This window comes from Bos indicus, chromosome 29, assembly GCF_029378745.1.
Source record: "Bos indicus isolate NIAB-ARS_2022 breed Sahiwal x Tharparkar chromosome 29, NIAB-ARS_B.indTharparkar_mat_pri_1.0, whole genome shotgun sequence".
In the NCBI taxonomy this organism is placed as follows: Eukaryota; Metazoa; Chordata; class Mammalia; order Artiodactyla; family Bovidae; genus Bos; species Bos indicus.
Genome location: NC_091788.1, coordinates 19,369,300 through 19,396,470, shown reverse-complemented (window position 1 = coordinate 19,396,470; position 27,171 = coordinate 19,369,300). Strand labels below are relative to the sequence as shown.

The following is a 27,171-nucleotide window of genomic DNA, read 5'->3' as shown; positions in this document are numbered from 1 at the left end:
CCTACAATGTGGAGGAAGAGTCCTGAGCAACACAGAACTGAACACTCTCCAAAGTTAGTAGTGTTTCCTATTGGTCCAACCCACCTTCAACCACAACTAAACAAAAAGAGAAACTTCTCCAAGGACACGCTGCTTCTCAGAACCATTCACAGGAATGAACTAATTAGTCAAGACAGGAATAAGGGGTGAGATCCTTCAGAGAGAAACTCTAGAAAATACCCTGTTTGATTATAAAATTTTTGTTATGGGGATAACACTTTGCAGAAACTTGTCTAAGTCATAAGTGTGGTCATCACTTGTCTGATGGGTAGGCCAGGATTTGAAAACGAGTCTGTGGTCTACCAACCATTTGACACATAATAAAAGCTCAATAAATGGAAGCTATTATAATTAATTTCAACTACTAGTAATCTAAATAATAATTATGAGAAAAAATTTAACTAGAAACATTTCCTATATGAAAATAAGTAAAAGGAGACAGAAATACATATACATATATAATTTTCTAATGTTGAAAAAAAAATGACATATTTTTTATCAATTCCCCTATGGTCAAAGAGCTAGGAAAAGTAACACAAGTGCATCTAGCAGCCAAGTTCATGGCTTCAAATACAAAAAGGCACCTATGGGAACTCCTACTAACCCCAAGAGATTTTGGATATACATCTATAACCACAGCATTGGTGATATCTACATCTCTTAACTGATGCCTATGTACACATACATCTGTATCTCCAAGGAAGCTGTGTCTTGGAAGCATTTAGAATTATCTGAAAAATTATTTTAAAATCTAATAGAAAGGGTATAGGGATTAACATGAGCAGTGACTAATAACAGTTGAGTTTGAAAAAGTTACCATTTCATTCCCAGGTGCTTTTAATTCAGAAAATCTGTCCCTAATCATATATTTATAAATATGGTATATAAATGATTTTACTTTATTTTCATACTAGGATGTTTTAAGTTGTTTTTTCCCTTTTATTTATTTTTTTAAATTTATTTATTTTAATTGGAGGCTAATTACTTTACAATATTGTAACGGTTTTTGCCATACATTGAGATGAATCCACCAAGGGTGAACATGCGTTCCTTATTCTGAACCCCACCCACCTCCCTCCCCATCCCATCCCTCAGGGTCATCCCAGTGCACCAGCCCTGTCTCATGCATCGAACCTGGACTGGCAATCTATTTCACATATGATAATATACATGTTTCAATGCTATTCTCTCAAATCATCCCACCCTTGCCTTCTCCCACAGAGTCCAAAAGTCTGTTCTTTACATCGTGTCTCTCTTGCTGTCTCACATATAGGGTCATCATTACCATCTTTCTAATTACATATGTAGGTGTTAATATACTGTATTGGTGTTTTTCTTTCTGACTTACTTCACTCTGTATAATAGGCTCTGGTCTCATCCACCTCATTAGAACTGATTCAAATGCACTTTTTAATAGTTGAGTGATATTCCATTGTGTATATGTACCACAGCTTTCTTATCCATTCATCTGCAAATTTTATGTTTTTTGAAATAATGATTTAATTATGCCCTGGGTTATTCCTATAAGAGATCTAGATATCTGCATCACAAAGCCATTTATAAGGTACTGTAATCTATCTAGTAATGGCAGAGGAAATCATCAATTTTTTGAGCTCTGACTTTCATTGATAACATTATACAAAAAGAAAAAGAGCAACAATGATAAGAGATTGGAGCACAAGGATAAGGGGCTGAAGATTGTCCCAGGAAGAGAGCCTATCATTGATAAATGTTTGTTGGCAGAGGATGGGAGGGGCAGGAGGAGGAAAATAGGGGATTCCAAACAGATAACCACACACAGATACCCTGAGGAGGAACCTAAGTACCTTGGCTTGGATGCAGATTTTGTGCAAGTAAGGCAATACATGCAAAAAAAGGTATGATCAGTTACCTCAATCCATTGTAGTACAACCTCTTATAGTCAACATTTATTCTAGTGATATTTTCATCCGCAAGTTCCTGAAGGGTATAAAATGTGCCCACATGCTGAAAACCAGGAGCTTTGCTCTTGATATACCTTCTCTCAGAACCTGGTAACCAAGCAATCTATAAGGAGAAATAGGATGTCTTTCAGTGGATAATCAGCAGTCTAGACACAAATAGTCCCAGGTAGAATGGGAGGAGACCCATTCCAGCATGGGTACATTTTACAGGGAGCAGAGAGATTCCAGCCTTTGGTCAAAGAGTCAACCTGACTTAATATTGTCTAATGAACTTTTTTACAATTTACTTTAAATTGGAAGATAATTGCTTTAGATTGTTGTGTTGGTTTCTGCCATACAACATTTAATGAACTCCTATAATGAGGCTTTCACCAAGGATGTTCTGGAGCTGAGTTTTCCCAGTTAACATCATGGGACCAAGGGTCCACGGTGATATCATACTAGCCAAAGTGGATGAGGAGCTGGTAGGTGTGGATGAAAAGTCAGACTTATAAACATCTCCTCTGGCTGATGATGCTAAAAATCATCTTTGAGCGGAGTCATATCCTGCTAACAGAGGATGCTATTATGACTCATCTGTAGAAATAGTTCTGTTTGCAAAGATACATACTTGTTTCACTCATAGCATTGTTCCATATTTTGAAATTTTAAGACATTTGGAATGATCAGCTGCCAAAATGCAGCAGTTCTGAGAAACATGATGAACAAATCTCTGCTCAAATAAGAACCAAATGTCCTTTCTATATTACTAATGAAAACCAAATCCTCAAAGCCTTAGTTAGTATTCCATGCCCAGGCCCTTTCTAATTGATGTATGTTGGTGATGGTGAAGGTCACATTGTGTAGTAATCATACACTTTCCCTTTTAACATACTGGTGACATTTCATTTGGTTTGGAACAGTAAACAGCCTCAATGTTTTCCCCAATGATGTAAATTTAACTGGGTCATTCTTAGATTGCCACATGTAGTTGTATAAGCAACCAACTCCCATTTCTATAGACAGCAGAATTATTTAAGGATCCCAGGAAAGATCTACAAGGTAGGCCAGGTTCAAATGCTATGCTCTTGAGACAAGCAATCCACCTCCCAAACTCTATCATAAATACTGAGATATACATACCAGATGTTGCTCAATCTTAGAGTCAAGGATCACTCTTACTACAAGGTGGATATACGATAATCTGGAAGGATGTCTTGAAGGAGGAGCATTAAGATCAAATATCACCAATTTTTTTTCCTTCTGTGCAATTGCCAATAAATCAGTTAGTTTAGCAATCCTCTGATTTCTTGCTCTTTCCTTATCATCCTCTGATAAGGGTTTCATACGAAAAAATGGTTTGACCTAAAAATAAGTATATCAGAGAAAACATTGGCTCCTATCAAAAGCATTTTCCAATTCTCCTGCATTTAGCCCCACACCCAGCCCTACCTCCATGTTGATCCATTACCATTCAACCCACCAGGACTTCTGAAATACTGGTCCTGAGATAATAGTTGCCAAGAAGATAAATTAAATGTAATTTCCATTGGAAGTAATGGTATTTGCAATGATTTATTCCATACCATAGAACCTGTTGTATTTGCACTAAAGGTTCTTCCTATTCTTTTCTAGAGCTCCCTTTTCAAACTTTTTTAAAACTCAAGGTAATACAATTCATTTTTAGTTTCAATGGTCTCCCACATTCTCTCTCACTGTTCTAGTTATGGGCAATGAAAAAAAAAAAAGAAATACACTTTAGCTTCAGACTGAATTGGATTCACACCCACCTCTATCATACATCTGCCTCCCTTGCCACATTCACCTGTTACAAACCTGTCCTCTACTTGCACAGCTTAGTTCAAATGCTACCTCCTCATGAAGACATCTTGAAATATTTCTGAACTAAAGAGACTTTGATGGCATTAAACTCCAATGACTAATTTTATGCCTCTTTAATTCTGTTCTCTATACTTACTTCTTTGCGTATGTCTTAAACCAAATTCAAATCTTGGCTTCATATGCTTCTTGCTTTCTAACCTTGGTAAAACCATTTATATTCTCAAAGTCTTTATTGTTCAAACTATAAAATGGGAAAGGGGAGGAATAATCTATGTATTTCTTATGATTATTTTGATGATTAAATATAGTAAAATATTTTCTGGGTCTAGGAGAATGTCTGGTACACAGAATACTGTACAATTCACAACAGTCCCCTCACTTTTCTACTTCTACTCAGTGTAACTTTCTCACAGCAGGAACTGTCAGCTTTTTTAAGACACAGCATTTTATCTTACACCTCAGTCCATATGTGTATATATATATATATATATATAGTCTATATTAAACTTAGTAGATGGCTACTTTTACCATTATTTGCCAATTTTAGATCACTTGTTGGTAAAGTTGGTGATAGATGGCTATTTTTCAGAAGGAAGCATTAGCTACCTCACATTTTCTCAAGACTAAAGTATTCTTCCTTTGTCTCAACACAACTTAATCTTCATTCTTATTCTGCTGCTGCTGCTGCTAAGTTGCTTCAGTCATGTCTGACTCTGTGCGACCCCATAGATGGCAGCCCACCAGGCTCCCCCGTCCCTGGGATTCTCCAGGCAAGAACACTGGAGTGGGTTGTCATTTCCTTCTCCAACACATAAAAGTGAAAAGTGAAAGTGAAGTCGCTCAGTCGTGTCCGACTCTAGCGACCCCATGGACTGCAGCCTACCAGGCTCCTCTGTCCATGGGATTTTCTAGGCAAAAGTACTGGAGTGGGGTGCCATTGCCTTCTCCATCATTCTTACTCTACCCTCTGTATTTCTTCTCGTTCCCATAACACCCTAAGAAAGCTGCCCTTTCTCACTTTTTTCTCAAGAAAGAATCATATTTCATAATACCAACAAGGCAGATCATCAGTATTGAATTAAACCATGGTCAATATCTGAGCTGAGTCAATAATTCTTTTCTTAATCCTCATAAATATAGGAATTTGCTTCATAACTCAAGATTTCCTTAGACTCTACCAGTTCTAGACTAAATGATTCACTTAACTGCTAGGCCTTCATGTGGGGAAAACAGTGGAAAAAACTGGACAGGAAAAGTCAAAAACAGATTTAAGTAACTCATTTGTGCTTAATTTCTAAAATGCCCCCAAATGGCAAAGGGAATAGGAAATCCATTATACAAGGATATTCATGAAGCCTTTCCCTTAAGGACAACTTGAACAAAAAAAAAAAATTTAAATAGCAAAAACTATCAAGATTAACAGGAGGGTTTAAAACTAGATTCCAGTAGTTTAAAGTAGTAATATGGGTAATCTAATAGCTTAGGTAAATCAGGCCTCACCTTAAAATACTCAGAAAAATACACTGGAATGGGACAAAGCCAATTTAGACTATCTCTAGCCTATGACTGAACATTTTAAAGGTTCTAGTAAGTAACAAGCTAGAAATAAAGACAAATTCTCCACAAAACACCTTGTTTCTGAAGTAAAAAACAGTATTAAATGGTTCTCAGTTCTCTATATCTGTGTGTAGAGAAATTAAAAGTAGAAGGGCTGCTGGATGATCCAACTTATCAATTTGTTAAGGAACAGGACGATTAGAGTTGTGGCCAGTATGGCAGAGTAGAAAAACCCTCCACTCTCCTTCTCCCACGGACACACCAGGACCTCAACCACTGGCAGAACAAGCATCTATGAGATCAACCTAAAGACTTGTGGTGGTACGGTGGATAGAAATCCACCTGCCAATGCAGGAGACATGGGTTCGATCCCTAGTCCAGAGAGCCTCCATATGCCATGGAGCAACTAAGACCGTGTGTCACAGCTACTGGAGCCCACGCTCTAGGGCCCACAAGCCACAGCTAAGGAACCCCTGTGCCACAACTACTGAAGCCTGAGTGCTGCAACTACAGAAGCTTGTGCAGCTAGAGCCTGTGCTCAGCAACAAAGGAAGCCACGACAAGGGGAAGCATGTATATATACCACAATGTAAAGTAGCTCCCACTCACTGCAACTAGAGAAAGCCAGAGCACAACAAGGAGGATCCAGCACAGCCAAAAATAAATACATTAAAAAAAAAAAAAAACTAGCCGAGTGCCGGGAGCCGGCATATTGCATATTGAGTGCATATTGCATATTGAGTGCAGCACTTTTCAGGATCTGGAATAGCTCAACTGGAAATTCTATCACTGCCGGTAGCCAGCGTGAGGAACTCCGCCCATGACAAAGGTCATGAGGAAGGAGGCTCGGCATACGCAAAGGCGGGATCGAGCTTCAGGAGTCCCCCTGGAAATTCTCGAGCATATACCCCCAAAACCAGAGTCTGCCTACTTTCTGCTTTGTGCTTTCACCTACACCTCTGACTTTACGGGGGGCTGTCCCCCACTACCTCTCTGAAAAAAGTTAGCTTACAGCTCCAGTTAATAATTCCTGGGTGTGACAGTGTTTAACCTACAAACTCCTTTGGAAATCCTCTAGCCTGCCTGAATAGGTTTTTCCGGCCACATGTGATTGTTCAGAGCCTCCCAACTGTGAGAGGCAGGAGATGTTCTAAACTGTGTAAACACAGATTCTTTTGAATAGTTAAAAGATTGATTAGAAATTGTATTGGTGAAGGGATTTTCACTTGTTGGGCCAATGTTTGCTGCTAAGTTTCCATATCCCTTACCTGCTGTGTCCCTGGCAGTGTATTGATTAATATAATTGGTGTAAGTAGTAGCTTTAATGTTTGTAACCTGGGACCCTTGAGTTAATTCTTTTTCTTGTTATAGCCCACCACACCTTTGCGCTGTACGAATGCAACTTTATCTAATGCTTTTGGAGGGTGGCTCCTGACCAATCACCTTTAGAGAAAAATAAGTTTTCTGAAGAAAAGGTCTTAAAATGTTAACAGGCCTCCGGGCCAGAAGATGATGCAAATCACCTAAGCTTTTGCATATGATAAGTTTGCAGGAAGAAAGCCTGGTTTGCTGCAAGACTCTACCCCTTCCCCCATTATCCTCTGTGCATAACTTAAGGTATAAAAACTACTTTGAAAAATAAAGTGCGGGCCTTGTTCACCGAAACTTGGTCTCACCATGTCGTTCTTTCTCTTACCTTCTGGCTGAATTATTCAGCCTCTTTTCTCCACTGAATTTCCTCACTGAGCTATCCTTATTTCAGCCTCTTTTCTTCACTGAATTTTCCTACTGAGCTATCCTCATTCTATTACTCTTTATATCCTTAATTAACATTTAATTAAGCAATTGTTTCCTGATCTTCGCCTACGCCGTCTCTCCTTCGAATACCCTGGATCAGCCGGGGCTGGTCCCCGGCAGCCGAGAACATTTCCACAATTACAGATATAAAAAAGGAATCTAGAGACGTTATACAGTTAAGACCCATATGTCAGGGAGGCAATCCACAAAAGGAAGGATAATCACAACTGCAGAATATTCTCCACAGAATCATGGGGTCTGGGCCCCACATAAGACTTTCCAGTCCAAGGGTCCTCTACTGTCGCTCAACAGAAGAATGGATAAAGATAGGATACATATATACACTGGAATATTACTCGGCTGTAAAAAGGAACAAAATTGGATCATTTGTAGAGATGTGGATGTATCTAGATGGTCACAGAGAGTAAAGTCAGTCAGAAAGAGAAAAACAAATATCATATATGAACATTAGTATATATGTGGAATATAAAAATGGTATAATTATTTTATTTGCAAAACAGAAATAGAGATACAGATACAGAGAACAAATGTTTGAACACCAAGGGGGAAAAGGGGATGTATGGGATGAATTGGAAAGTTGGGATTGACATATACACACTATTGGTACTATGTGTAAAATATATAACTAAGGAGAACCTACTGTATAGCTAAGGGAACCCCATTCAGTGCTCTATGGTGACAAATGGGAAGGAAATCCAAATAAGAGGGAATATATGTATATGTATAGCTGATTAACTTTGCTATACAGTAGAAACAATAGGGTAAAGCAACTATACTCTGATAAAAATTAATTATAAAAACACAAACACATGGAAGCTAAACAATATGCTATTGAACAGTCAATGAGTGATCAACAGGTCAGAAAAACAAAATTTTTAAAGTAGCTGGAGACAAATGGAAACCCCGAGATCCAAAAATCTATTGGATGCAGAAAAGGTAATTCTAAGAGGGATGTCTACAGTGATACAAGTCTACCTCAGGTGAAAAAAGAAAATCTGAAAATATGCACCTAAAGGAAAGTACAAAGTGAAAAAACAAAATCCAGTGTTAGTCAACAAAAGATACAATGAAGATCAAAGCAGAAATATGCAAAATGAAGACTAAAAAAAAAAAAAAAAAAAACAACTAAAGAATAGATCAATGAGCTAAGAGCTGGTTCTTTGCAAAGATAAACAAAATTCATAAAACTTTAGCCAGAATAATCAAGAAAAGTGATGAAGGGCCCAAATAAATAAAATAAGAAATGAAAGAGGAGCTACAACTGACACCACAGAAATACAAAGGATTGTAAGAAATAACTGCAAATAAACATATGCCAAAAAATGGACAACCTATAAGAAATAGATAAATTCTTAGGAAGGTACAATCTCTCAAGACTGAATATGGAAGAAATAGAAAGCATGAACAAAACAGTTACTAGTAACGAAACTGATAACCTAAAATTCCCAACAACAATACTCCAGCTCCAGCCAGCCAGTTTAACAGGTGGATTATACCTAATTTTTAGACAAAAGTTAACACCTGTCCTTCTCAAGCTATTCTACAGGCTTGAAGTTTCATTTTTATATGGAATCGAAAAACCAAAACATGCAAACATAACAAAATCAAACAGCATCACAGACGTAGAGAATAAACTTGCCAGAGGGAAGGGAGGATGAATAAAATAGGTGAGATTCAAAGGGACAAACTTCCAGTTATAAAATAAAAATAATAAGGAGGTTATAAAGCATAGGGAATATAGTCAATAATATTGTAATAATTTTTATGGTGAGAGGGTAAACAGACTTATTGTGATCATTTTGTAAAGCATAAAAATATCAAATTACTATGTCCTCCATCTGAAGCTAATATAATATTCCAAGTCAACTATACTTCATTTTTTTTTAAAAAGGACAATTATGCAAAATATTCTCAATGACTCCATTTAGAAGGAAATACTACCACTCAACAGGTAATCCTGAGAAAGTGAAGTGAAGTCACTCAGTTGTGTCCAACTCTTTGCGACCCCATAGACTATAGCCTACCAGGCTCCTCTGTCCATGGGATTTTCCAGGCAATAGTACTGGAGTGGGCTGCCATTTCCTTCTCCAGGGGATATTCCCAACCCAGGGCTCAAATCTGGGTCTCCCGCATTGTAGACAGATGCTTTACAGAGCCATCAGGGAATCCTGAGGAGAACTAGCCAAAAATATAAACAGCAATATCATTTTTTATTGAAACAAGGGCCACTACCTTTACTATTCACCCCACTATGGTAAAAAAATCAGATTGCTTAGTGCTTAAAACCGCTCAAATGGTGGGAATTTTTAACAATATTAAGTCCTTTTCCATGAACCAACCTATAACTTTTACTTTGAGACCACTGTCATAACACCTCTTTGTTCTCTGCAGCCCTTTCCTAAAATTTTTATGCTAGGAATCTTCTTTGCAAAAGAATAGCCAGAATAAAAGCACCACAGAAAAATTAGTATCAGGAGTTACAGAAAATTCTACTGAATATTATTTGGACACTAGTATATTGATTCAAAAAGTAAATAAATGGTCATGGCAGCAGAATTCCTGAGGGGAAAAGAGCAGAAATAATTAGAGTCAAACCTGTAAGAGTTCACATTATCTGTGTTGATAACTTTTGCCTAAAATCTTCCTAGTGATGAATTTAAGGAAGATCTAACCCAACTATAATGCCAGACTTAATACAACAAGGATTAATTATACCTCATATCAGTCCAACCAATATATCTATTTCATTTATTTTTCAAAAAAATTCCCAAACTCAGACAGTTGGAGGATATAAATTTATTCAATTTCTGTGAGCTATTAACCAGTTTTTCCCAAATGTACTCTCTCTGGTTCTATATTTACTTTCTTTGTGTCCTTATCCTAGCTTATGAAGATCATCAACACTGACTGCCCTGATCAGACCAAAATCAACAAAAAAGTTATGTTTCAGGTTTTACTGAAGGGTCATCCTACTGTTTCTTAAGTCTTAAACCAAGATCTTAAGTCTATGCAGTAATCCACAATAAGACTGAATTTATAATTCTATTCACAAATCTTCTAAGGAGAAATTTAGCTCTATAAAACACAAACAGTTCCTTATCAAGGGTTCAGCAAACTTATGTGTCAAGAGACAAGTGTCAAATATTATTTTCCTTTGTGTGAGACACAGCTCTGTCTCAACTACTGAACTATTACAGTGCAGAAACAGCCATAGACAATTCATAAGTGAATAAGCATGGCTGTGTTTCAATAAAAATTTATTTACTGACACTAAAAACTTGAGTTTTATGTGAGCTGTACACATCATGAAACATTATTCTTCTGATTTTTTCCAGTGATTTAAAAATTCAAAGACCATACACAGCCCTCAGGCCATGCAGAACAGACACTGGGCTGAATTTAGACAGTAGGCTGCAGTTTGTCAGCTCCTGATCTAGGCCATGGTATAAGGTTGGGTAAAAACTTCGTAGAAGGCAATGGCACCCCACTCCAGTACTCTTGCCTGGAGAATCCCATAGACTGAGGAGCCTGGTAGGCTGCAGTCCATGGGGTTGCTGAGGGTCAGACACAACTGAGCGACTTCACTTTCACTTTTCACTTTCATGCATTGGAGAAGGAAATGGCAACCCACTCTAGTGTTCTTGCCTGGAGAATCCCAGGGATGGGGGGAGTCTGGTGGGCTGCCGTCTATGGGGTCACACAGAGTCAGACATGACTGAAGTGATTCAGCAGCAGCAGCAGCTTATGGAAAAACCCAAACCAACTTTTGGGCCGATGTTGGCTAAGGAAGAGACATAATGTAATGAGAGATTATTAATCATGAAAAGTTATCAAAAACCAACCAACTAAAGAAAATTAAGATGATTTCTGGGAGCCTCCACCACAGCCTCAGCCACAGGCACTATGGCTTCTGGAGTAACAGTGAATGATGAAGTCACCAAAGTTTTTAATGATGTGAAAGCCTCCCGAAAGTGCACCTTTAAAAAGCAAGATGATTTATGCCAGCTCTAAAGATATCATTAAAAAGAAATTTACATGTATTATTAAACATGAAGTGAAGAAGTTAAGTGAAAGTCGCTCGGTCATGTTTAACTCTTTGTGACCCCATGGACTACACAGTCCATGGGATTCTCCAGGCCAGAATAGTGGAGGGTAGCCTTTCCCTTCTCCAGGGGATCTTCCCAACCCAGGGATCAAACCCAGATCTCTCACGTTGCAGGCAGATTCTTTACCAGCTGAGCCACAAGGGCAAGTAAATGCACAGTCTTAACCACTGGACTGCCAGAGAAGTCCCAGCAAGATCTTTTCTGATCCACCTCCTAGAATAACGAAAGTAAACACAAAAATAAACAAAAGGGACCTAATTAAACTTAAATGTTTTGCACAGAAAACAAAAGCACAAACAAAATGAAAAGAAAACCCTCTGAAAAAGAAAATATTTACAAATGAAGCAACCAACATGGTATTTATCTCCAAAATATACAAACAGCTCATGCAGTTCCATATCAAAAGAACAAACAACCCAATCAGAAAATGGGTAGCAGATCTAAACAGACACCTCTCCAAAGACATATGGATTGTTGAAAAGCACATGAAAAGATGCTCGACATCACTAATTAATGGAGAAATGCAAACCAAAACTTGAATGAGGTATCACTTCACACTGGTCAGAATGGCCATCATCAAAAAATGCACAAAACAAAAAATGCTGGAGAGCATGTAGAGAAAAGGGCACCCTCCTAGACTGTTGGTGGGAATGTAAACTGGTACAGCCACTATGGACAATGGAATGGAGGTTCCTTAAAAAATGAAAACAGAGCTACCATATGATCCAGCAATCCCACTCCTGGGCATATATATAGGGAAAAATATGGCCTGAAAGGACACACTCACCCCAGTGTTCATTGCAGCTCTGTGTACAATATTCAGCACACAGAAGCAACCTAAATGTCCCCAAACAGGAACGGACAAAGAAGATGTGGTACATATATACAATGGACTCCTACTCAGCTACAAAATAGAACAAAATAATGCCAGGTGCAGCAGCATAGACAGACCCAGAGACTGTCCTACTGGGGGAAGTAAGTCAGACAGAGAAAGATAAATATATGATATTGCTTCACTTCAGTTCAGTTGTCACTCAGTTGTGTTCAACTCTTTGTGACCCCATGAACCACAGCACGCCAGGCCTCCCTGTCCATTACCAACTCCCAGAGTCCACCCAAATCCATGTCCATTGAGTCAATGATGCCATCCAAACATCTCATCCTCTGTCGTCCCCTTCTCCTCCTGCTCTCAATCTTTCTCAGCATCAGGGTCTTTTCAAATGAGACCAGTCTTTGCATCAGGTGGCCAAAGTATTGGAGTTTCAGCTTCAAAATTAGTCCTACCAATAAACACTCAGGACTGATCTCCTTTAGGATGGACTTGTTGGATTTCCTTATATGTGTTAAAAAAAAAAAAAAAAAGCCTGAAAATGAATTTATCTACAAAACTGAAGTGGAGTTACATATGTGGAAAATAAACTTATGGTTATGGGCTGGGGTGAATAAATTGGAAGATGGGTTGACACATTTTATTTGCTATTTTACAACTCATTTAATGGCAGAATACATAGTCCTTTCATGTGCATTTATAACAATATAACAGGTCATATTCTGAACCATAAAATAAATGAACTTCAATAAATATGAAAATATACAAAGTATGTAATCAGACCAGAACAGCATTAAACTAGAAATCAATAGTGAGATAACTAGAAAATCTGAAAGCATCTGGAAATTTGAAAAGAAATTTTCTAAATAAACCATGGGTCAGGCTTCCCTGGTGGTTCAGCAGTAAAGGATTCACCTGCCAATGCAGGAGATGTAAATTCAATCCCTGGGTTGGGAAGACTCCTGGAGAAGGAAATGGCAATTCACTTCAGTATTCTTGCCTGGGAAATTCCATGGACAGAGAAGCCTGGCAGGCTACTGTCCATGGGTCCCAAAGAGCAGACAGGACTTAGCAACTGAACAATAACAAGAAAGAAAACTTAAGGGAAATTTTAAAATATTTCAAAATAAAAATTAAAATACAACACATCAAAATCCATGATACAGTTAAGGTGGTATTAGAGGTAAATGTATAGTATTAAATGCTTATAATGGAAAGAAAAAATAACTAAAGTAACCTAAAATTGACCCTTTTGCAAACTACATAAAACATAAAAGCAAACCCAAAGCAAACAAAAGAAAGAAAACAAAAAGTTCTGAGCAGAAATCAACAAAACCTCATACTGTATCTCTAATAAGATCAATACAATCCATAGATCTCTAGGGCAGGGGAGGAGAGACAATTACAAATTATGAAAACCAGGAATGAAAAAATGGAAATATAACCATTGATCCCAAAGTCATTACAAGGATAATAAAAAATCTTATGAATAACTCTATATCCATTCATTCAACCACCTTACTGATATAGAGCCATTATTCAAAATACACAAACTATCAACAAATACTGAAGAATTTCGGATGGCATAGGCTTTCAGTTCTAGAAATTCTATTCAGTTATTTTTATATCTTACATCTCTCTCATTATGTTATTTTTCTTTAAATCCTTGATAGACTTGCTTGGAATAGCTTTTGAAAACTCCCTTTCTCTTAATTCTATCAGCTTTTTTTTTTTTTTTCTGGATCTTTATGTGTAGTTTTTCCCTGGCTTTAAGCCACATTTTCAACCTTCTTTGTATGCACAGTAATTTTATTACTGGATCTTGTACACTGTAACTGTTACACTGTTAGATGTCTGAGTATTGTTGTCTCTTACAGTTTTTTTTTTTTTTTTTTTTTTTTGGTGGTGGTGATTTAGTCACTAAGTTGTATCTGACTCTTGGGACCCCATGAACTGTATCCTGCCAGGTTCCTTTGTCCATGGGATTCTCCAGGCAAGAATACTGGAGTGGGTTGGTATTTCCTTCTACTAGGGATCTTCCCAACCCAGAGGTTGAACATGGGTCTCCTGCAGTGCAGGCAGATTCTTTACCAACTGAGCTACAAGGGAAGTGCTTTTTATTTTTCTTTGGCTGGGGGGGTTATATTATGAACAAATCAATTGGACTTTTTTTTAAGTGGGTCTAAAATAGCCTTTAATTTAGAGCTGGTTTAGGCTTGTTATTATGGTGTGACCTTTCTGGGGTTTTTACTGAAGTTCCCATATGTCCAAAAAAGTCTATCTTCTAATATGGCTAGTTAGAACTTGAGTATCTTCCAGACACATGTGAGCTCTTGTTCAGTCACTCAGTCATGTCCAACTCTTTGTCACCCCGAAGACTGAAGCACGCCTGGCTTTATTTTCTTGGGCTTCAAAACCACTGTGGACGGTGACTACAGCCATGAAATTAAAAGATGCTTGCACTCTTTCCATTGTTCCCCCATCTGTTTGCCATGAAGTGATGGAACCAGATACCACCATCTTCGTTTTTTGAATGTTGAGTTTTAAGCCAGCTTTTTCACTTTCCTCTTTCACTTTCATCAAGAGGCTCTTCAGTTCCTCTTCGCTTTCTGTCATAAGAGTGGTATCATCTGCTATCTGAGGTTATTGATACTTCCCCCTGCACCCTTGATTCCAGCTTGTGATTCATCCAGCCCGGCATTTCACATGATTTTGCATGTAAGTTAAATAAGCAAGGTGACAATATACAGCCTTGATGTACTCTCTTCCCAATTTGGAACCAGCCCATTGTTCCATGGCCAGTTCTAACGGTTGCTTTTTGACCTGAATACAGGTTTCTCAGGAGGCAGGTAAAGTGGTCTGATATTCCTATCTCTTTAAGAATTTTCCACAGTTTGTTTTATTTCACACAAAGGCTTTAGCATAGTTAATGAGGCAGAATTAGATGCTTTTCTGGAATTCTCTAGCTTCTTCTATGATCCAATCAATGTTGGCAATGGATGTGAGCTCTTGATGATGTTGTTGTTGTTGTCGTTCAATCGCCTAGTTGTGTCTGATTCTTTGCAACCTCATGGACTGTGGCACATTAGGACTCCCTATCCCTCACTGTCTCCCAGAGTTTGCCCAAGTTCATGTTCATTGCATCGGCGATGCCATCAGCCATCTCGTCCTCTGACGCCCTCTTCTCCTTCTGCCCTCGATCTTTCCCAATATCAGGGACTTTTCCAATGAGTCATCTATTCACATCAGATGACCAATATACTGGAGCTTCAGCTTCAGCATCAGTCATTCCAGTGAATATTCAGGGTAGATCTCCCTTAAGATCGACTGGTTTGATCTCCTTGCTGGAGTCTTCTCCAGCACCATAGTTCAAAGGCATCAATTCTTTGGTGTTCTGCCTTCTTTACAGTCCAGCTCTCAAAACCATATGTTCTTAGAATGGTTCAAATAAAAGCTCCCTATTAGTACTTTGCCCAGCCTTGTAGAACTTCACCCTATTTCTGTGTCTCATAGATAACAACATACTCAAGCCAGTCTCATGCAGATTTCTAGAGGCCTTTCTCTGGAAAGCTTTCTCACTTTTGAACTTCATCCCTCAAAATTCCAGACACTCTGATCTCCCAAAAATCGAATCTCTTTCTCCTCAAATCCACAAGACAGCTATGCTTTGCTTAGGGTCCTCCTGCTGTAAGACCTGGAAAGTATCCAGGCGAAACACGAGGGCAATTATAAGGCTCTCCTAGTATTCCCTTCTCTCATGGATCACAGTTCTGCACTGATTGCTGTCCAGTATCTGAGAATGACTATTTAAGCTCTTTGGTTTAGTTTTCTAGTTGTTTAAGGCAAGAGAATACAACCAGCACCTGCAAATAGTCATGGCTAGTAGAAATGTCCATGCTTCATATATAGCTCAATGTTGTGCATTAAGCCCTCAATATGGGAGGAGTTGTTAAAAAGGGAAATTTTAAATTCCTAGTTAATACTGTGCAGGTAAAATGATAATAGAAATACATTTCAGAGATGGATAATTTTTTTAATGTAATAAAGAATGGATTGGAAGTACCAGGAGAACTGTTCAATGCCCATAATATGGTCTCCCTTTTTGGGTGGGTGGGGGTGCTGAGAGGAATGCAGGATCTTAGTTCCTTGACCAGTGACTGAACCTGTGTCCCCAGTATGGGAAGCATGAAGTCTTAACCACTGAACCAAGACATAAGTCACAGCATGTTCTTACACGTAAGGGAAAGAGAAACAGACCAAATCTTTTGAAAACAGTTATGCATTATAGCCTATTAGTAGACTATTGTATTCTCCTTTCTGACACTGCTATTTACTATCATATAATAATCAAATTAATTTTAATTATCATGTGATTTCTGCTTTATCCCCATGTTCATCTGAAGGTTTTTCCTACATGATACAGAACAGAAATAGGAAAAGTTAACCTCAAAATCATGTTTGAGAGGACCCTCTCTTGTCCACTGATATGCAAGGAAGAAACTCGTGGAAACAGCTTTCCTAGTGTAAGCTGACACTGCCATCTCAATTAGACACCAATCCAACTGATCAGTGGACTGAGTCAGAATTTCCAAGACTAAATTTTAGAGAGGAGCAGATAACTCTGCAGAAGTACATTGATAACCCTAGACATAGTAGGACATTACCTACACCAGATTGAACAAACTGATGAGGGCAATCTAATCGTGCATATTCATCTTTTCTTTTTGGAAATTGTTGGTACTTATTTCTTCTTATTTGGCCACATCGTGTGACTTGTGGGATCTTTGTTCCCTGACTAGGGATTGAACCCAGGCCCTCAGCAGTGAAAGTGCTGAGTCCTAACTACCGTACCACCAGGTGGGGATTCCCTGTTAGTACTCTTTTAAACATTCTACTTCCTCATGAGTGTATGAGAAAACCCATTCTCTTTTGCCTTTTCCTATTACACTTGTGCCAAACATTCTTTTATTTAGTAACTTGTTCTCACCACCCCTCTGAATTCAGGTAAAATTTGTTTTTACTGAGCCACTATGTTTCATGGCAATGCAGTCTTTTGCAAAGCTGAAAATATGTACTCCTTTACACTGGGAGTTGGAAATTCCCAGTTGGACACATTGGAAAAATTGATTGTGTCATCAAGGTCATAACTGAAGGATCATATTTGAGAATACATGTCATTCAATCCAAAAGAACAAGCCACCAGTCCCTACTAAGGACACATGCATAATTGGTATTTGGAATCAAAGCCTGCAGCTTTCCTAGGCAAACAGTTTGGTATCCCTTGTTGCACTCTATCCCAGCATTACAGTAGGAAGAAAGATCACTGATTACCAGGAACAGGAGAGAGACATTTGCCCACATTTGTAGGTATATGTGCGAAACCTGATTCAAGTGAACTTCTCAAGTCGTAGTAAAAATAAGAATCTGGAACAGTAGGGACTATTTAAAATGAAATTGTAGATTCCCTATACATGCTCTAGACAGAACCTAATTTATTAAGCTTAATAGTTATTTAACACAATCTAAATCAAGATTTGCTGATTATACAACAATAAACCTTATGTGTATTAACTGATCCTTTAAACTGCACTGGATGCAAGTTAATAAGGTTAAATAACAAAAAATCACAATAAGACCCTCCTCTAAATAATCTACAGAGGTTATTTATGAGCACAAGAGGGAACCTAAATTATTCAAAACTCAGAACAAGCATAAGTTCATCGTTGAATCCTCCAGTATCATTGTAGCACACTGTTTAACAAGCACACCTAAAGATCATCTGACTCTTATGGGAATGTACCTTTCTTTGAATTGCTGTGTCCAATACTTTGGCCACCTGATGCAAAGAACTGACTCACTGGAAAAGACCCTGATGCTGGGAAAGATTGAAGGCAGGAGGAGAAGAGGACGACAGAGGATGAGATGGTTGAATGGCATCACCAACTCAATGGACATGACTCTGAGTAAACTCTGGGAGTTGGTGATGGACAGGCAGGCCTGGCATGCTGCAGTTCATGGGGTTGCGAAGAGTCAGACATGACTGAGCAACTGAACTGAACTGAACTGATGTACAATGTAAAGTTAGATGTTGACTTCTAGAAAACTGATAGAAGAGGACAGGATTTTTGTCTGGTAGAGATGCAAATGAGTTTTCATAGAGAAGACAACTCTAAAATTAAGTTTTATTGTCAGAGTGTATTAACTGAAATAATACACTAGGCTTGTATCCAACTTAGCAATGCAATTCTTAGCATTTCTTTGTTGCACTGAGAATTTTGCATGTTGGTTTCTCGCTTTTCTATTGACTGAGTTTTGTCATCCTGTTTGTTCCCATATTAATGTGCTAAATAAAACTTGTACCTGGTTCATTATCTTTATGCATGAGATAAATTTCTCAAGTAATTCCTCTGTAATCTTGAGATTTATACTTTCACAAAAGGATATGAAAATGTTCCACACAAAGGTTGGTTTTACTAAAAAATAGGAACTCAGCTGAGCTTCCAGGGACATCTTCCAGAACTTCAGTATCTATTTTTATTTCATTATAGATCAGATTAGGTATTTAATTTTCACAAGTAATCTCAAGAATAGTAATTATACTGACAAATAATAATCAACTCACCACTACCATCAATCCATAACTATACCCAACCAAAAAGAGCACCCAGAAAAACCTTCACAAACAAAACCAATTTCTTTACTACGAAAAATTATCCAAACATCCAAATCTTTTAAATCATGTGCCAACACCACTTTGATTTCCTGCCTGCACAACATGGAATCAAAGAAAGATCTACCATGAAACCTAAAATTAAAGCCTCCTAGATAATTAGATTTGAAGTCAAGCTTTCAGATACCTTTCAGTAACCAGAATAATCGAAAAACTAAACACTGTAAACTTGCCATCTAAACAAGCTAAAATAAAACTATTAATCCTATAAAATAAACAAAACTTTATAACAACATATCCAATTTCATCAGTTACAATAAGACTTTCACAAAACATACATTACACATCAGATTAATAATGGCCTTTTCATTTGGAATACATGTTTGTTAAAATATTACCTATGGCAAACTAGTGAAAGTGAAAGACGCTCAGTCATGTCCGAATCTTTGCGAACCATGGTCTATACAGTCCATGGAATTCTCCAGGGGTAGGCTTTCCCTTCTCCAGGAAATATTCCTAACCCAGGGATTGAACCCAGGTCTCCCACATTGTGGGTGGATTCTTTACCAGCTGAGTTACAAGACAAGAGTTTGCTATATGGCAAACTAAGCCTATATACATTATACATACTAAAGAAGCCTCTTGAGTCTGTATGTTCTATTTATTCATGTATGATGAGATTTATATACAGAGCCTACACACACACAGAAACCTGGAATATCAGATGGATACCACTATTCTACACATGCAAACAGCATTTGTAGGCTATATACTCATATGAGAATAAGTATTCTGAGGTGATACAGTCATTATAAACCAACATTTAGCTGTCCCTTATAGTAATACTTGTTAACAGAATGAATTTGAGGTGGATAATTCTCTCTTTACCTAAGTCTTAACTTGTCACTTTTTTAACATGAAAAAGGATCAAATCAATCTTCAGGATTAACATGTAACATAAATAAAATTCCATTCCACCTAAAACATAAACAAAATTATATGAAGATTTATTTTCCTAATTATACAATTATGTAATAAGAGAGCTATTACCACAGCTGACCCCCAAGTATTGTAGCTCTGTTTTCATAGGTGCTAGCAATATGAATGTCTGCTGTCTGTCCTGCTCAGATATTTGTTGTCAAAATCAAAGACTCAAAATGAGTATATCTGATTGGTAAAACCTAGGTTGCATGGATTCCCTGTAAACATATGATAACCTGGAAAATGTCAGTTGTTTTTTCTTAAACTATCTTGAAAAGACAGGCTTGATTTTTTTACCCACTTTAAAATATTCAGGATAATTCTAAACTGTCTTATTTACACACTGCTATATTCTCCTCATCACGTTTTTCTGATTCTTTTCCCAGTGTATATCCCATCTACTCTGTACCTCTCCTTTTGTCTCTCTCTCCTTGCCTTCACCCTTCCTTTCCTCTTTCTTTCATGAACACACACATACTACATATCTTCTTGCTCCAGTCTACTGTAATATATGAAACAAACCACCATTATTGCCCATGGTTCCCCTCAGCAATAATCTTCTTTCAGATCAAATGATACCTTTGCATGAACTTCTCCAATTCTATCAGGTAGTACCACCTCACAAGGGCATCAAAATTATACTGTACATAGTGTATTTATTTCTAGGACAGTGTGTGACCATGTATAGCAAAGGATTCAGTTTTTTGACCTGGGAAATGCATCTTACCCATGCATCTGAAAACCATTTGCCTGCATTCAGGGTCGTCAGGAAACTCCATCGAAACAAGGAAGGGTGTCTACGGGCAGCATCTGGCAGGACTTCCTTTATATTGGTTGTTCTTCTCAAGTCATAGTCATGCATGAGAAAAGGCACCCCATCAAAACTGTAGGCATGGGGAGAAAAGGAAAATGGGAGAATTGACAGAATACAGTCAACTTGGCAGACAGGGTTCTCAGAAAGCCCATCAAGGTAAGAAGTCTAACTAAGGTTCCTTACTCCCTCCCATATCACAACAAAGGATGAAGTGCCAATAATTTACATGATATCAGTATTTTTCTGCCCTAGGGATCTCTTTGGGGGGTTTGTAAATACCATATTATTTACGGTGAAAGTGTAGCTTCCCTATCCAGGGATTTTTAGAATGAAGAAAAAAGTAATGACCTGACAGTAAGGTGACTAGGATAGTGATGAGTTAAGGCCCTGTGCTCCGTGGGGCCACACGACCAGTTCAGTTCAGTTGCTCAGTCCTGTCCGACTCTAGCAACCCCATGGACTGCAGCATTCCAGGTCTCCCTGTCCATCACAAACTCCTGGAATTAACTCAAACTTATGTCCATCCAGTCGGTGATGCCATCCAACCATCTCATCCTCTGTCGTCCCCTTCTCCTCCCGCCTTCAATCTTTCCCAGCATCGGGGTCTTTTTCAGTGAGTCAGTTCTTCACATCAGGTGACCAAAGTATTAGAGTTTCAGCTTCAGCATCAGTCCTTCCAATGAATATTCAGGACTGATTTTCTTTAGGATGGACTGGTTGGATCTCCTTGCAGTCCAAGGGACTCTAAGAGTCTTCTCCAACACCACAGTTCAAAAGCGTCAATTCTTTGGCACTCAGTTTTCTTTATAGTCCAACTCTCACATCCATAGATGACTAATGGAAAAACCATAGCTTTGACTAGATGGACCTTTGTTGGCAAAATAATATCTCTGCTTTTTAATATGCTCTCTAGGATAGTCATAGCTTTTCTTCCAAGGAGCAAGCATCTTTTAATTTCATGGCTGCAGTCACCATCTCCAGTGATTTTGGAGCCCAAAAAAATAAAGTCTGTCACAGTTTCCATTATTTCCCCATCTATTTTCCATGAAGTGATGGGACCGGATGCTGTGACCCTACTCTTCTGAATGTTGAATTTTTCAGTACTTTCTTTTTTAATATAAATTTATTTATTACAACTGGTAGCTATTACTTTACAATATTATATTGATTTTGCCATACATTGACATGAATTCGCCACAGGTGTACATGTGTTCCCCATCCTGAACATCCCTCCCACTTCCCTCCCCATCCCATCCCTCTGGATCATCCCAGTGCACCAGCCCTGAGTATCCTGTATCATGCATTGAACCTGGACTGGCGATTCGTTTCACATATGATAATACACATGTTTCAATGCCATTCTCCCAAATCATCCCACCCTCACTCTCTCCCATAGAGTCCAAAAGACTGTTCTATACATCTGTGTCTATTTTGCTGTCTCGCATGCAGGGTTATCATTACCATCTTTTTAAATTTTATATATAAGTGTTATTATACTGTATTGGTGTTTTTCTTTCTGGCTTACTTCACTCTGTATAATAGGCTCCAGTTTCATCCTCATTAGAACTGATTCAAAATGTACTCTTTCTGGGAGGAGCTAAGATGGCAGAGGAGTAGGATGGGGAGAACACTTTCTCCCCGACAAATTCATCAAAAGAACATTTAAACGCTGAGTAAATTCCACAAAACAACTTCTGAATGCCGGCAGAGGACATCAGGCACCCAGAAAAGCAACCCAAGTCTTCGAAAGGAGGTAGGAAAAAATATAAAAGACAAAAAAAGAGACAAAAGAGGGAGGGACGGAGTTCCGTCCCAGGAAGGGAGTCTTAAAAAGAGAGAAGTTTCCAAACACCAGGAAACCTTCTCACTGCCGAATCTGTGCCGAGCCTTGGAAGAACAGAGGGCAACATAACAGGGAGGAAAAATAAATAAACAATTAAAACCTGCAGATTGCGAGCCCTACAGTAACTCCCCCAGTGGAGAAGCAGCGCAGACGCCTGGGCACGCCACTAGCAAGCGGGGGCTGGGCAGGGAGGTGCGGTGTGGGCTGCATCACTTAGAGTAAGGATCTGGCCTGAATACCCCAAGCGCTACCTGAGCGAAATAATTTGGGCTAGCAAACCAGACTGTGGGATATCTACCACACCAAAAGCCAGCCCTAACCTAAGACACCGCCAGGCCTGCGCACGGAACAAAGGACTAAACAGAGATAGCCGGCTGCAGACCATCCCCCTCCAGTGACAGGCAGCCAGAGCCAGAAGCGGGAAATTGCAGCCCCAGAGAGACATTATCCATAAAACTGTAAGCAGGCTTTTTTGCTAACTAAAACTTCTTGAGGGTCTGGACGGTCAACATCCGTCTAAGAAGGTGCGCTGGTTGTACACCTAGATAACCGAGTGGCAGGGAGGCGGTAAGTGGCAGCAATTGCGCTCGCCAAACACCTCATCACCTGAGCTGCTCGGACATAGGAAGGGCACAAAACTCAGGCCCAACCAAGTCTGCGCCTCTGAGGACTACCCGAGTGCCTGAACCTGAGCGGCTTGGACCTGGGAGGTGCAAACAGCCCAGGGCCGAACACAGATGGTTCCCGGCAGAGCAGCCTAGAGCCTGAGCAGTGTGGGCAGGGAGGCTACATGCACCGTGAACAGGGGCAGACCCAGTGTGGCTGAGGCACTGCGAGCACACGCCAGTGTTATTTGTTTGCAGCGTCCCTCCCTCCCCACAGTGCGACTGAACAAGTGAGCCTAAAGAAAAAAAAAAGTGTCCACCACCATCCCCTTTGTGTCAGGGCGGAAACCAGACACTGAAGAGACAAAAACAGAAGAAGCAATAACAGAGGGAACCGCCTTGGAGGCTACAGGCAATAGATTAAACACTGTGGTTAGTACCAACTATATAGGAAGGGGCCTATAGATCTTGTCGGACCAAAGAACTAGCCAAAAATGAACTGACCCCACAATACTCACAACAAAACCAGAGAAAGTCCTAGATATATTTTTACTATTTTTACAATCATTCTTTTCTTTTTTTTTAATTTTTAAAAAAATTTTAAGTCCTCTATTATTCCTTTAATTTTCACTTTTATAACCTACTATTACTTTGCACACAAAAAAAAGGACCCTTATTTTTTTAAAGCAAACTTCATATATATATTTTTTATAACTTTTGTGACCTTGTTTTTTGTTTTGGTTTTGGTTTTTTTTCTTCTTCTTCTTCTTTTCTTTAACATTGTATTTTTGAAATTCCAATCTCTACTCTAGATTTTTAATTTTAGCTTTTCAGTATCTGTTATCAATTTTGTACCTATATATTTTTTTTATAATTTTTGTGACTTTTTTTTCCCTCTCTTTCTTTCTCTTCTTTTATATAACATTGTATATCTGAAATTCCAAACTCTATTCTAGATTTTTAATTTATGCTTTTTGGTATTTGTTATCAATTTTGTACCTGTATTTTCTTTATAATTTTTGCCACTTTGTTTGTTTTTGTTTGTTTGCTTGTTTTTCTCTCTTTCTTTTCCTTCTTCTTTTCTTTAACATTGTATTTTTGAAATTCCAAACTCTACTCTAGATTTTTAATTTTTGCTTTTTTGTATTTGTTACCAATTTTGTACCTTTAAGAACCCAATCTTCAGTACCCATTTTTCACTAGGGAGCGAGATTACCGGCTTGGCTGCTCTCTCTCCCTTTGGACTCTCCTTTTTCTCCACCGGGTTGCCTGTTTCTCCTCCTTAACCCCTCTCTACTCTACCCAACTCTGTGAATTTCTGTGTGTTCCAGACGGTGGAGAACACTTAGGGAACTGATAACTGGCCGGATCTGTCTCCCTCCTTTTCATTTCCCCCTTTTATCCTCCTGGCCACTTCTGTCTCCTTCCTCCTTCTTCTCTTCTCTGTATAACTCCGTGAACATCTCTGAGCGGTCCAGTTATGGAGTGCACATAAGGAAGTGATTACTGGCTAGCCCACTCTCTCCTCTATTGATTCCACCTCATCTCATTTGGGTCACCTCTAACTCCCTCCTCCCTCTTCTCTGTCCATGTAATGCTATGAACCTCTCTGGGTGACCCTCATGGTGGAGAAACTTTTCATCTTTAATGTAGATGTTTTATCAATGGTGCTGTATAGAAGGAGAAGTTTTGAAACTACTGTAAAAATAAGACCGATAACTGGAAGCAAGAGGCTTAAGTACAAACCCTGACTCCAGGGAACTCCTGAATTCAGGGATCATAACTGACAGGAGCTCATCAAACGCCTCCATACATACACTGAAACCAAGCACCACACAAGAGGGAAAAAGTTCCAGGGCAAGACATACCAAGCAAATTCTCCAGCAACACAGGAACACAGCCCTGAGCTCAAAGATACAGGCTGCCCAAAGTCACTCCAAAACCATAAACATCTCATGCCTCATTACTGGACACTTCATTGCACTCCAGAGAGAAGAAATCCAGCTCCACCCACCAGAACACAAACACAAGCTTCCCTAACCAAGAATCCCTGACAAGCCACCTGTACAAACCCATACACAGTGAGGAAATGCCACAATAAAGAGAACTCCACAAACTGCCAGAATACAGAAAGGACACTCCAAACTCAGCAATTTAAACAAGATGAAGAGACAGAGGAATACCCAGCAGATAAAGGAACAGGATAAATGCCCACAAAACCAAACAAAAGAGGAAGAGATAGGGAATCTACCTGATAAAGAATTCCAAATAATGATAATGAAATTGATCCAAAATCTTGAAATCAAAATGGAATCACAGGTAAATAGCCTGGAGACAAGGATTGAGAAGATGCAAGAAAGGTTTAACAAGGACCTAGAAGAAATAAAAAAGAGTCAATATACAATGAATAATGCAATAAATGAAATCAAAAACACTCTGGAGGCAACAAATAGTACAATAACAGAGGCAGAAGATAGGATTAGTGAATTAGAAGATAGAATTGTAGAAATAAATGAATCAGACAGGAAAAAAGAAAAACGAATTAAAAGAAATGAGGACAATCTCAGAGACCTCAAGGACAATATTAAATGCTACAACATTCGAATCATAGGGGTCCCAGAAGAAGAAGACAAAAAGAAAGACCATGAGAAAATACTTGAGGAGATAATAGTTGAAAACTTCCCTAAAATGGGGAAGGAAATAATCACCCAAGTCCAAGAAACCCAGAGAGTCCCAAACAGGATAAACCCAAGGCGAAACACCCCAAGACACATATTAATCAAATTAACAAAGATCAAACACAAAGAACAAATATTAAAAGCAGCAAGGGAAAAACAACAAATAACACACAAGGAAATTCCCATAAGGATAACAGCTGATCTTTCAATAGAAACTCTCCAAGCCAGGAGGGAATGGCAAGACATACTTAAAGTGATGAAAGAAAATAACCTACAGCCCAGATTACTGTACCCAGCAAGGATCTCATTCAAGTATGAAGGAGAAATCAAAAGCTTTACAGATAAGCAAAAGCTGAGAGAATTCAGCACCACCAAACCAGCTCTCCAACAAATACTAAAGGATATTCTCTAGATAGGAAACACAAAAAATGGTGCATAAATTCAAACCCCAAACAATAAAGTAAATGGCAATGGGATCATACTTATCAGTAATTACCATAAATGTAAATGGGTTGAATGCCCCAACCAAAAGACAAAGACTGGCTGAATGGATAAAAAACCAAGATGCCTACATATGCTGTCTACAAGAGACCCACCTCAAAACAGGGGACACATACAGACTGAAAGTGAAGGGCTGGAAAAAGATTTTCCATGCAAATAGGGACCAAAAGAAAGCAGGAGTAGCAATACTTATATCAGATAAAATAGACTTTAAAACAAAGGCTGTGAAAAGAGACAAAGAAGGTCACTACATAATGATCAAAGGATCAATCCAAGAAGAAGATATAACAACTATAAATATATATGCACCCAACACGGGAGCACCACAATATGTAAGACAAATGCTAACAAGTATGAAAGGAGAAATTAACAATAACACAATAATAGTGGGAGACTTTAATATCCCACTCACACCTATGGATAGATCAACTAAACAGAAAATTAACAAGGAAACACAAACTTTAAATGATACAATAGACCAGTTAGACCTAACTGATATCTATAGGACATTTCATCCCAAAACAATGAATTTCACCTTTTTCTCAAGTGCACATGGAACCTTCTCCAGGATAGATCACATCCTGGGCCATAAATCTAGCCTTGGTAAATTCAAAAAGATTGAAATCATTCCAAGCATCTTTTCTGACCACAATGCAGTAAGATTAGATCTCAATTACAGGAGAAAAACTATTAAAAATTCCAACATATGGAGGCTGAACAACACGCTGCTGAATGACCAATAAATTGCAGAAGAAATCAAAAAAGAAATCAAAATTTGCATAGAAACGAATGAAAATGAAAACACAACAAGCCAAAACCTGTTGGACACTGTAAAAGCAGTCCTAAGGGGAAAGTTCATAGCAATACAGGCATATCTCAGGAAACAAGAAAATAGTCAAATAAATAACCTAACTCTACACCTAAAGCAACTAGAAAAGGAAGAAATGAAGAACCCCAGGGTTAGTA

The 27,171-nt window shown here is 38.5% G+C and overlaps 1 protein-coding gene across 3 annotated transcripts in view; it reads right to left on the bottom strand.

Annotated features, from left to right (window-relative positions):
- Positions 1-27,171, bottom strand: part of LOC109554007 (glycerophosphodiester phosphodiesterase domain-containing protein 4-like) — a 135,921-nt gene that overhangs the window by 45,630 nt on the left and 63,120 nt on the right. For all 3 annotated transcript variants that reach the window (XM_070783358.1, XM_070783359.1, XM_070783360.1), the window contains 3 exons: positions 20,492-20,648; positions 3,105-3,326; positions 1,931-2,085 (listed from right to left, as the gene is read on the bottom strand). In XM_070783358.1, the coding sequence (XP_070639459.1) occupies positions 1,931-2,085; positions 3,105-3,326; positions 20,492-20,648 (534 nt within the window). The remainder of the gene's footprint in view (positions 1-1,930; positions 2,086-3,104; positions 3,327-20,491; positions 20,649-27,171) is intronic.